At 44.5% G+C, this 13070-nt stretch overlaps 1 protein-coding gene across 6 annotated transcripts in view; it reads left to right on the top strand.

The window, feature by feature from the left end:
- rnf150a (ring finger protein 150a) overlaps positions 1-13070 on the top strand; it is a 167551-nt gene that overhangs the window by 73091 nt on the left and 81390 nt on the right. For all 6 annotated transcript variants that reach the window (XR_011353783.1, XR_011353782.1, XM_069925302.1 and 3 more), the window contains exon 2: positions 1143-1393. Coding sequence is in view for 4 of the 6 variants with exons in the window: in XM_069925302.1 (XP_069781403.1) it covers positions 1143-1393 (251 nt within the window). In the remaining 2 variants the exon portion in view is untranslated. The remainder of the gene's footprint in view (positions 1-1142; positions 1394-13070) is intronic.

Raw genomic sequence — 13070 nt, forward strand, 5'->3', positions numbered from 1 at the left:
GAGCTTTGTGGCCAAGTTGCAGATGATACAAAGATAGGTGGAGGGGAACGTAGTGTTGAAGAACCAGGGAGTCTGCAGAAGGACTTGGACTTTAGGGAAATAGGCAAAGAAGTGGCAGATGGAATACAGCTAAGGAGAGTATATGGTCATGCACTTTGATAGAAGGAATAAAGAAGTAGACTATGTTCTAAATGAAGACAGAATCCAGAAAGTAGCACTCCAAAGAAACATGGGAGCCCTATTAAAGGAATCCCTAAGTATTAACTTTGGTCAGTAGTGAGGAAGGAAAATTAAAAATTAGCATTTATTTAGAGAGGACTCGAATATTTAAAAAACAAGGATGTAATGCTGAAGCTTTATAAGGTGTTAATCATTTTTGAGAGGGGTTGCTAGCATTGGAGTTAGTCCAGAGGATGTTTAAGTATGATCCCAAGAATGAGAAGGTTAATATGTGAGTAGCATTTGATGGCTCTGGGCCTGTACACGCTGGAGTTCTGAACAACCATTCTTAACCTTTTTTGACTATGGCCCCCCAGGACTATATGAAATTTGATGCCACAGATGGATGTCGTGATTGGGTATATTTAAAGTGGAAGTTGATCGGTTCTTGATTAGTAAGGGTGTTCAAGATTAAGGGGAAAAGGCAGGAGAATGGGGTTGCGATTTAAAAAAAAATACACCAGTCGTGATTCTAATTTTACTTTAGCCCTTTGCTACATTACTCAATTTCTAATGAGAAAAGATTCAATTATACTCTTGTAAACAGCAAGAATGGGAAAATACAGTTTGTAGAATGGCATCTCTCCTTTCTGTAAGTAATGTTTAACCTAGATCAGCTAATCTCTGTGTTTGTTTTTCCCCCTAAATCAGTTCTTAAACAAGCTTTTCTGCAATGTTTTGGTTGACTAGAAAGTCCAAAAAAACAGAATGAGGAAAGCCAAATTGTTGCATTTGCTACTATAAGTAACTTCGGAAATTGTGGTTCACCGTACAGAGGATTTGCTCAATTGCTAATTGTGACAAAACTTGAGAAATAAAATATGTTTTTGCAAAATGTGTGGTATGAACTATAGAAAGGAAAAGTAATTCTGTAAACTTTATTCTCCATTAATTTTCACTGATTCTCATTTTGTGTTTTGCAGGTACAGGCGATGTTGTTGCCATTATGATCCCTAACCTAAAAGGACATGAGATTGTGAGCCTACTTGAAAGGAACATCACCGTTATGATGTACATAACAGTTGGAACACGTAACTTACAAAAATATGTTAGCCGTACCTCAGTTGTATTTGTGTCGATATCATTTATTGTGTTGATGATCATTTCGCTTGCCTGGTTGGTCTTCTACTATATACAGAGGTTCAGATATGCAAATGCTCGAGACCGGAATCAGGTAAGGTTATTTTAATCCTTTAATTTTAAAAGTTTAGTCACTATTTTGTTTTACATTCAGAAACAATGTTTAGCTACTTTTGTGTTTATTCCTGGAATGAGATTTATTGGGTTAAATCCTGAATCTTATTTGAGATTTTCCAGGGTGAAATGAAACATAAATGTGAGGAACAAAATGTTATATTTCTTCTGGATAGCTTTAAATCTAATGGTATGACCCACCCCTGCCCCCACCCCAATCTCATCTCTGTTTCCATCTCTTTTTCTTACCCAACTCTTTTTTTTCTTCTTTGGCTTGGCTTCGCGGACGAAGATTTATGGAGGGGGTAAAAGTCCACGTCAGCTGCAGGCTCGTTTGTGGCTGACAAGTCCGATGCGGGACAGGCAGACACAGTTGCAGCGGCTGCAGGGGAAAATTGGTTGGTTGGGGTTGGGTGTTGGGTTTTTCCTCCTTTGTCTTTTGTCAGTGAGGTGGGCTCTGCGGTCTTCTTCAAAGGAGGTTGCTGCCTTACCCAACTCTATATTTATTTTATATTTCTTGTTTAGCTTTCCTTCCTCTCTTTCCCCCCCCCCAACCCGCCGACCACCACTTTCGTAGTGGTTTCTCCATTTATCTAACAGTCCACCTCTCATACTTTCTGTACTTAGCCCCTTCTCCCAGCTTTTTTTCCCTTTTGTATTCAAAATATCATCTTTTGTTTTACATTAGTTTCAGATTGAGATGTTTTAATTGAGACTAGATCATTTCTACCCAGTTGAATTCCAACAGCATAAATGGCTCATTTTAACATTTCAGAAGTGGATGCCCAGAAATTTTATTGGCTTTTCTAGACCTATAGAAAATTGGGTTGCTGAAGGGTATTGTCCTAGTCCACTAAAGTTCATCCCCAACAATTAGTATTCCACCAGTTCTAAACCTCTCCATTCCCTAATTTAAGGAAGAAATTGTGCCTTCTTCCTCATTTATACAAGAAGCAGGAGGTTATTAACTTCAGATATGGCTTGGTCCAAAGTGCTGCTTGGAAGCCAGACCTGTCAATCAAACTTTATTGTAGGTAGTGATCTGCCAAAGCAAAATGGTACAGCATGTAGCAAAATGAAGCTTCCTTGGGTTTCCTGACCAGTAACTTGCCAGTATTACTCCTGCCACCTCATCCAGCATATGACAGTGAAGATTTAGCTTCAGCATATTACTTTTGAAATTTTACATTGTAGAACAGCCACAAGAAACACAAACCCTTGTTTAAAAAGAAAGAAATATGTTCCCAGGAATAAAGTTGTTTACAATGATTCCAGGCAAAGGGCTTGTACTCTGATGGTTTGAAGCTTGGTTTTGCACCTTTGGCTCCAAGTTGAAGATTACATCACCATCTGGAAAGGAATTTTTCAAATATATTTAACAATGCATAAGAATAGGTTGCTAATTGCAATGAGTTGAACACAATGAACACCATTTGGACCAGATCCAACCCAGATTAATGTATGAAAAGCCCCCACATTGCCAGTTTTAAGAATTTTAAAGGAAGGATGATTGATTTTAATTATGCTCAAAACAAAATTAACAGTCTGAGGTTTTATATAATGCTTGTTTTCCAAACAAAATGAAGGAACACTATGATTCTGCTACAAAACACCGAATTTCATGATTCTGAACTGCATCTTTGACCTAAGAATGATTGGTAAGTATAAAAAAAAGCAAAGTGTTTCATCATACGTTTATGTTCGGCTAAGTTTAACCTCAGGTCACTAAATGTGAGCATTGTGTAAATTTTAATCAGTAGCAGAACTCTTGATGGAACTTGTGCAGAACTTGTAGTTTTCCACTTTGCAAGATTGGATAAAGTATGGTGATGTGACTTATTAACAGAGAATGTTGCCTCCATCCCCAAGTCTGGAAATAGATGCCAGAGAATATTACACCATACACTGAAAATATCTTCCATGTATCAGTCATTAGGCCCTTTCATGCCAAGTCTCCATTTAGAGGCCAGCTATAAGTGTGTAGGGAAAAATATAAACTTCCTTTCACAGAGTAGCCCTAAAAGGCTGCTCTTGTGTCACCTTCACATTGAGCGGTGCCTTGTAGCGCTCCTTAGAGGCAGGGAGACTGGTGCCATAGTGCCGTCTGCCGAGTCGATGTCATTCATACATGCCAAACTTGACGTTTTAAAAATCCCGCCCCCGTGTCTCAGGCTGACAGCGTCACCGCGATGTTGTCAGCCCATCCTAGCCAGCTGCTTGCAGTGGCATTACATTCATATTCCACCGCTGATCCTTCCCTTGAGAGGGATTGCAGTTGGCACCTTGGAACTGGCCACGGAGCATTCATGGCGGTGTCTCCCTACATAAGGTGGAGAATTCCACCAATACACTCGGGCTTTTTGACTATATGAAAGGGTCTACAAACTGCTCAAACCCCCTTATTCTACTTTATCAATTTATTTTAAAATAATTTTCTGGGTTAAAGTCTTTTTAAGTATAGAAGTATCTCTAAGATTCCCTCCTGTTTGTTCTTTTCCAGTCTAAAGTCCATCTTTCTGTACCATTTCCTTATAAATAATATGCAAAATCTAAGATCAAGGATTTGACTTTTTGCTTTGCCTTTATGGTTCTTATACTTCTGGGAGTTTGTGATGTAGAAGCAGTATTTAAGATTTATCTAATCAGGTAATGGAAATTCATCCTTACAGAATTCACAAATCACCACCCAAAAATTTGAGATACGGAATAAAACTAGCTTACAAGAATTAATGTGGAAAAAATTACTGGCAATTTTTTCAACTTGCAATTCTTGATGCATGTCCATCCAGATTTATTTTGCTATACATGTATAGCAAAGCTACCTGAGTCTTAAAATTTTAAAAATGAAATGTGCAAGTTCTGATAAATATAATGGAATAATCAGAGATAAAGCTGCAAACTATATATATATATATAGTACTTTTCTCACATGTACAATTACTGAGCCAATAAAGTGTGAGGAACTATTTCTTTGTACCTGGATTTTGTTTTACAGTAGTGTGGCAGCAAGTTCTTTGCATTTACCAACATATACAGGACTTGAGTGTTTGCATATCCAAAGTTGATGGTTTATTCCTGCCAGGGTATCTGTCACAATATTTTGCTGCTGAACATTCCAGAGAATATATTACTGTAAATATTCGTGTAAAATGCGTTCCGTGTATAATGGGGACCCCCCCCCAATTTTTGAGGGGAAAAAGGGGAAAAATTTTACCCCATGTATAATGCGAACCCCCCTCACCCGCCTGAGTTGTGTTGGCATCTCCGCTTGCCTGCTTACCCGGCTGCCTGAGTTGTGCTGACGTCTCTCCGCTCGCCTGCTTGCCCAGCCGGCTGAGTTTATGGTCAATGGTGATAAAAATTTTAATAATTCATGCTACCTTTCATGGAGCAAGCATCTATCAGCAGAGGTAACTATACACAGGCAACTCCTTCAACTCTTGGTGAGCTCTAAACCAGAATGCAGTGCATCCAAATTACTACTGAAAGTGGCAGTTGTAATAAAGTAAGCAGTAAGAGTGGATAAACTCTGAACTGAAATAATTCAAAGTTGTACAGAAATTGTGGAGAAAGCATATATTCATTTGTCCATAACCATGTGACCACTGGTTTTGATGCCAGGAAGTTTATTATCGTCAGATTGTACAAGCACAACCCGACTAAACAGCGTTCTCCGGACCTCAATGCAAAACATACAGACACACAACCAGACATAACACACATTCAGACAAACAATATTCATGCAGGACAAATATACATGTATACAAATAAATATTGTTTTGTAATTATTAACACGTCAGATGGTTAGTGTGCGCAATTTGTTTGGTCATTCAGCATTCTCACAGCCCACGGGAAGAAGCTGTTTCTCAGTCTGATGGTGCTGGCTTTGATGCTTCTGTATCACTTTCCCAAAGGGAACAGCTGAAATTTGCTGTTTGCAAGTGGCAGGGGTCCTCTGATTTTTTTTTTCCCCCCCAAGCCCACTTCAGACAACTATCCCAGTAGATCATGTCTATGGTGCGGAGGGACACCCCAGTGATCCTCTCTGCCGCTCTTAGAGTTCTGTGGATTAACCTCCAAACTAATTTTCTACAGAAACCACAGTGATGCAGACAGCCAGGATGCTATTGATTGAGTTCCTGCAGAAGGTTAACAATGGGTGCTGGTAGTCTTGTCTGCTTCAGTCTCAGGAAGTGCATTTGCTATTGCACCTTCCTGACAAGTGAGGAGATGTTGTGTATCCACAATAGTTCACTCACTTGTTTAGTGGACTCCAAGGAGCTTGGTGCTCTTTGCTCTTTCCACTACAGAGTTGTTGATGTGTAATGGAGTGTGGTTGTTCCTGGACTTCCTGAAGCTCACAATCATCTTCTTTGTCTTGTTGACACTGAGACTTGGGTTATTATTCTCACACCATATTACGAGATTTTCCATATCTTCTCTGTAGTGCGACCCATCTAGATTTTCTTGGAGAAAGCTAGTACATTTTCAAAAATCTTCTCAATCCAATCTCCTGGAGAAACTCAGCATGTTAAGCAACAACAGTGGGAGAAAAAGAATGGTTGATGAAGATTTTCAACCTGACCATTCTTTTTCTCCCACTGATGCTACTTAACCTGCTGATTTGTACAGTGTCTGCAATCTCCTGTATTTTCAAAAAAATCATTAATCATTTTCAATTTTGTCAAAATTCCTTTATTGTCATGTAATAGTACAGAACATGTAATATTACATGGAACTACCTTCTGCCTGCCATAAAGCAGAGTCACCATTAGTGTCGCCCGGCACCCCTTGCAGAAAGTCCCTCGCCCCTTCTTCTTCCCTCTGCTGCCTTTCCCCCAGCACACATTTTTTTTTCTCTCTCTCTTCCCCTTCCCCCCCCCCCCGCCCCCTCCATTTTACTCCTTTCATAGAACTAAAATTAATTCTCACCTTTCTTCTTAACAGCTTTTGGCTGTTGGGCTGAACTTCGCCCCCTTTCTCTCTCCAGTCTTTATTCAGATGCCTTCCTGTTTTTTGCTTGTACCTTGAAGGGTCAGGACTGAAATGTCGGTGACCTTAATGGGCACTGCAAGACCTGCTGGGTTTCTTCAGCACTTCTGTGTGTGTTTTACAGAGGCTGTAATGGACAAGGCTATGCTTGCTACCTACCTTTAGCCTTCAGTGTTTTTCAGTGTTTGAATTGCTATACAAGATCCTGATGCATAGTACACTCTTAGAAGTTCTTTGGCGTATCTGTCAACATTACAAATCTCCTCAGACTTCTCTGAGTGTACGGGCATTGGTGTGCCTTCTTGCATTTGCCTCAATGTGCTTGCTCCAGTAGAGATTCTCCAATGTATAGACTCATAGGAACCTGAAAGCACTAGCACTCCCATCACTGCAGACTTTTCACCTCCATCCCATGTTTTTTTCAAATTAATTTCAATGTTTTATATAAATGTTTAGCACTCAAACGTGTTTCGCCATGCCAAAATGCAGATATCCAGGCCCCCAGTTAAAGGTAATGCAAGAAGGCACACTAGATCAGATATTGCAGCATGGGCAGATGTATTCTTACTTTGGTACCCGAGTAATTCAAATGGTTTAAGAAATAAAAATAGAATTAAATCAGTATATACTAATTCTGAATTCACCTTCTACTGATTAAAGGATGATGTGGGGAGAGAGAAAAAAAAGACACAAGGTTCAGGGATTGTTTTGCAAAATTATAGCAAGTATATCAACAAGGTTGAGAGAGAGCAGAGAAGATTTACAAAAAATGTTACCTGGCTTTCAGAATCTAGATTACAAAGAAAGATTGAGCAAATTAGGTCTTTATTCCTTGGAGCGTAGAAGGTTGAGAGGGGATTTGATAGAGGTATTTAAGATTATGAGAGGGATAGATGGAGTTGATGTAGATAGGCTTTTTCCATTGACAGTAGGAGAGATTGAAACAAGAATTCATGGGTGAAGAGTTAAGGGGCAAAAGTTTAGAAGTAATATGAGGGGGAACTTCTTTACTCAAGAGTGGTGGCTGTGTGGAATGAGCTTCTGGGAGAAGTAGTGGCGGCAGGGTCAATTTTGTCATTTAAGGAAAAATTGGATATGTATATGGATGGGAGAGGAATGGAGGGTTATGGGCAGGGTGCAGGTAGAGGAGCGTACTTAGTTCATTGTAGACTAGAAGGGCCAAAATGGCCTGTTTTCGTGGTGTAATTGTTATGTGGTTATATTATATGGTTGTAGGTTAATCTGATTAAAGTAACGCATCCTATTCTGAATATGCCAACTTCAAGACTCCAGCTTTACCACTGACATGTTTTCATGTTCCTAATTAACAAAAACCATCAAACAAGGATGGATCAAACCTGTTGTAAAATTGAATCGACTGCCATCTATGAGCATCTGACAATTGATTTTGAAGAAAAATTGCTTGGCAGGATTTTGGAGGGAGCCTTCCTCCCTCAGAATGCTTCATCCAAAATTTTGCCAAATCATTCTTCTTCAAATCGAATACAAGTGTTCAGTGATGGCATTCTCTTAAATTCTACTGGTTATGCTCTATGTTGACCTTGTTAGATCATCATTCAGGTTGGAGGCAGTAACTATGAAAGGGGAATCTTGAGGAATGGGAGAGAATCATATCAGTGGAAGGTGGGTCAGATGAAGTTCTGATCATTGCCCATACAACTTAGCAAGTCTATTGTTCCAATTTTAATTAAACCATAAATGCAATCAATAACATGGCTTAGTCCAGAATACACCAATAGTGTAATGAGTGATTTATTAGGATATCATCTTAATTTTTCAAATACCTCAAGTATAATATTTCAGAAAATGCTGGAGACATTTGGCAGATCCTAAAACAATCTGTGGATGTAGGAAATAGTGTAAATTCTAAACACATTCTTTTCCAATAGCTGAGATAGGCTAGAATCAGAAGACGAGGACTAAGGTGAAGGGGCTTTTTTTTCATTTAAAGAATTATTGTGAATCCTTTCAAAATCCCTTGCCCTTCTTTAATTGCCCCAGAGAAAATGGCACAATGCGAACCTTGAATCACTGCAGACAATCTAATGAAAGTACTTCACAGAGCTATTAGGAAGAGAATTCTATAAAACAGATGCAGCAACATGGAGAGAAATATATATTTCTAAGTCTGTATCGTGTAAGATTTTTAAGGAACACTTGAAGCTGGTGACATGGTGTTGTTAAAAATTGTGGCTCTGGAAGGTTCTATTGAAGAAGCCCCAGTGAGATGCTGGAATGTATTTTGTATATTGTCTCCTCTGCAACCATAATGCACTAGTGGAGCAGGTAATGCATGCTTGTGGCAGTTAAGGGGCGCAAATGAAGTGGGTTGCTTTAGCCTAAATGGTATTATTCTTGAGAATCATACTTCTGATTGCGACTTCCAGATAATGGGAGAGCTTTGAGGAATTGGGCCATAGAAGAGAAGTACCCGTTGCTCCTATGGATCTGCTTGACCTTGTGAGTTTCTCCAGCACATTTAGGCATCACATATGACCCCAACATCTGCATGTTTTCTTGTTTAACTCTTGTTTTAGATTATGAGAGGATCCTCAATAGTGGTAGGTAGGGTTATAAAGAGAGCTTTTGGCAAATTGACCTTCATAAATCAAAGAATTGGGATGTTATGGTAAAGTTGTATAAGACATTGGTGAAGCCAAATTTGGAGTATTGTGTGCAGTTTTGGCTACCTAACAACAGGAAAGATATCTATCTATCTATTTTCAAATGTTTATAGATGTATTTATAGATATATATTAGAAAGAGAGACAAATGTTTATAGTGTAGCGGCAGCTCCACTGCTCCTGAGAGAACACACAACCAGACGGGTTAAGCTCAGTGAGCAGACTGGTTTATTGCAGGCTGCTGGGCTATTCTTATACTCCCAGCCTGGACCTGGCTGAGAAACGTGCTGGAGGGCACTGACATCACCTGGACGTCATGTGGTCCCCCAGCGCGGGCTTCTGAGCCCCGTGCTGGGAGGAAGGGAACACCTCCGACGGAGCCGTTTTGGTGGCTGCCCCGCCACGTGGCTCAGAAGCGGGGCTGGTTCGCCTGCCAAGTGGTGAGCTGCCACACAGTCCCCCCCAGAACTGGCGCCAATGTCTTTTTTCACTGGGCAGCCTCGCATCTTAGGCTGGGCTATGACCACGGGTTCAGTGGGATCAAGGCGCGCTGGCTTCAGCCTGTCCACGGTAAACAGCTCCCGCCTGCCGCCAATGTCCAGAGTGAACGTGGAGCTGGAACACTGTACAACCCTGTACGGCCCCTCGTATGGTCGCTGCAGATGTGCCACAGTCGGGCCCCGCCGAACGAAAATGTACTCCGTGGAAAGCAGTTCGCCGGGAACGTGAGACGGGTGGGTGCCATGCCTGGGCGGCGGTGGGGGTTCGAACGAGTCCAATCGTGCCCTGAGGTGAGGAAGTAGTTCGTGCGGCAACCGCTGGGGATTGTGAGGTGCGTTGATGAACTCACCAGCGGCGCACCATAGACCAGCTCAGCAGATGACACCTGCAGATCTTCCTTGGGAGTGGAGTGGATGCCCAGGAGCACCCAAGGCAGTTCGTCCGCCCAGTCAGGACTGGTGAGACGGGCCACGAGTGCCGACTTAATGTGGCGGTGCAGACGTTCGACTAGACCATTGGCCTGTGGGTGGTAGGCCATGGTGTTGTGTAGCTGGATCTCCAACCTGTAGTCAAGCTGTGCCCAGAGCACAGATGTGAACTGGGTGCCCTGATCGCTGGTGAGGTGACCCGGGATGCCGAACCGGGCGACCCAACAAAACAACAGTGCTTGGGAGCAGGAGTCAGTGGAGGCGTCTGGCATCGGGATCACATCAGGCCAGCGAGTGGTGCGGTCCACCATCGTAAACAGATAATGGTTGCCCCAGGAAACGGGTAAGAGCCCGACGATATCCACGTGAATGTCCACGTCATTCCCGGACGTGCTCGAACTCCTGTACGGGCACCCTGGTGTGTCTGTGCATCTTGGATGTCTGGCAATGGGTGCATGTTCAGGCCCAGCCGCGATCTGCTTCTGCAGCCCATGCCATACGAACCATTCTGCCACCATCCGGACCGTGGACCTGATTGACTGATGTAAAAGGTCGTGGATGTGATGGAAGACCTGCCTACACCACTGCTGGGGAACCACTGGTCGTGGGGTGCCCGTAGAGATATCACACAGGATGGTGCCTTTGCCGCTCGGAGTTGGGAGGTCTTGGAACCCCAGGCCTGTGATGGCGGTCTTGAAGGCCCTTGTCTCCTCATCAAAATTCTGGTCCCGGGCGAGCTGGTCAAAGTCAAGTCCAGGTGTCAGTGCGCAGATGGCCAGTCGTGAGAGTGCATCAGCAACCAAATTGTCCTTCCCCCTTCTTGTGCCATATGTTGGTGGTTAACTCTGACACGAAGGAGAGGTGTAACACTGCTGGCGGGCTGACCAGGAATCTTTTGCCATTGCAAGTGCCTGGGTGAGAGGTTTGTTGTTGGTGAAGATGGTAAAGGTCCTCCCCTCCAAAAATAGCAGAAATGTCACACCGCCAGGTACATGCCCAGTAACGTACGGTCGAAGGCTCCATACTTGCATTCCGGCGGGCAGAGCAGGCGGCTGAAGACTGCCAGCGGCTTCCAATGTCTATTCACCTGCTGCTCCAGGACGGCATCGACGGCTGTAGCAAAGGCATCGACAGAGAGTTCCATATGCAGGTCGGTGTGTGGGTGGGTGAGCAGGGCGGCCTTCGTGATGGCGTCCTTTGTGGCCTCGAATGCGGTGCAGGCTTCTGGGTTCCAAGCGAGCGTTTTGTGCTTGGCTGCGATGAGGGCGAATAGCGGCTGCATGATGCGCGCCACTCCCAGGATGAAGTGGTTGTAAAAGTTGACCATACCTGCGAACTCCTGCAGCCCCTTGAGGCTGTCTGGCCGTGGAAACTCCCTGATAGCAGCAACCTTCGCGGCGGCAGGCGTGGCTCCTTCGGCCATGATGATGTGGCTCAGGAACTGCATGGACTCTTTCCCGAACTGGCACTTTGCTGGGTTGATGTTAAGACCGAAATCGGCCAGCTGGGAGAATAGGATGCGTAGGTGGGCCTTGTGTTGCGTCTGGTCCTTGCTGGCAACGAGGATGTCATCCAAATAAACAAAGACGAAATCAAGGTCCCTGCCCACAGAGTCCTTGAGGCACTGGAAGGTCTGAGCGGCGTTCTTGAGCCCGAACGGCATGTGCAGGAATTTGAATAAGCCAAAGGGGGTAATGATGGCTGTCTTGGGTATGTCCTCAGGGTCCTCAGGGATCTGGTGATATCCGCGCACCAGGTCAACCTTGGAGAAAACCCTCACACTGTGCAGGTTTGCCGTAAAGTCTTGGATGTGAGGGATGTGGTAACGGTTCGGAACTGTTGGCTCATTGAGCCGTCAATATTCTCCACAGGACAGCAGCCGCCGCCGGCTTTCGGGACCAGGTAGAGTGGCAAGACCCACGGGCTGTCGGACCGCCGAATGATCCCCAGTTCCAACAGGTGCGAAAACTCCTCCTTCGCCACCTGGAGTTTTGCATGCGGGAGCCGGTGTGCCTTGGCATGAACCGGTGGGTCCTGGGGATGTGGTGGAACACCCCATGGTGCGGCGAGGCAGCGGAGAACTGTGGCTCGAGGCGTGTCGGGAACTCGTCCAGGATTCGCTGGAACTCGTCTCTGGGTGTGCTGATCGTGGCCATCTGCAGTTGCTCCGAGCGGGAGGCGTCAAGGCGAAAGGCCTGGAAGTTACGGGTGTCCCCCAGGCGCCTATTTCGAATGTCCACCAGAAGCCAGTGTGCGAGGAGGAAGTCTCCATCCAGGATGGCAGTCGGGAGGGATGAGACGGTGAACCTCCACGCGAAATTTCATTGGACGATCTGGAAGTGGACTGTCTTGTCTCCATACGTCCGGATTGCTGTTGCGTTGGCTGCAATGAGGGGAGGTCCACAAGGTCGGTTCCTGGACTTGACTGTCGTGGCTGGGATGACGCTGATCTGGGCTCCAGTGTCAATTGAAACCGCCAGCCACTGACTGAGTCCCGCAGGTAGAGGAGGATGTGTCCTTGGCCAACCTCCGCAGTCATTAACAGCAGCTGGCCTGGTCGTTTCCGAGCCTTGGCTCCCCAGCGCTGGTGGTAGAAGCAGAGGCCTGGAGCAGATGCTGTGGCCTTGGTTATGCTCTTGGGAGCCTCTGCAAGGGCCGGATGCTTTACCGCAGCGCTAAGGTCGGGTTTGGTGTGGTCGTGCCCTTGCCTCGTGACCTGTTGGAATGCTGAGCCCTCCAGGTGAAGCTCTCCTGGACCAGCAGCGGCCAGATTTCCCTGGGCATTCGGTCACCCATGAGCGTGAGCATATCGTCCATCACCTCTATCGGGGACCTGTCCCCCAGTGCGTTGAGGTGTAGCATCCAAGCGGCACGCTAGTGCCTGGATAGTCCGAGGGATCCGGTAAGCACTCGCTTGATGGTCTCGTATTTGTCTTCGGCGGGTGGGTGCTGAACGAGGTGGTAACTTTTAAGCATCAAAGCTTGGTGAAAATTCATAAATATTAAATTCTGTGCACAGTATAAGATTAGCCTAATACCTGTGAACTTGGAGAAGTGAAAAATTGGACTATTAAAGCAAAGAACTTTCCTG

The sequence above is a fragment of the Narcine bancroftii genome, chromosome 3, assembly GCF_036971445.1.
Source record: "Narcine bancroftii isolate sNarBan1 chromosome 3, sNarBan1.hap1, whole genome shotgun sequence".
NCBI classification, from domain to species: Eukaryota; Metazoa; Chordata; class Chondrichthyes; order Torpediniformes; family Narcinidae; genus Narcine; species Narcine bancroftii.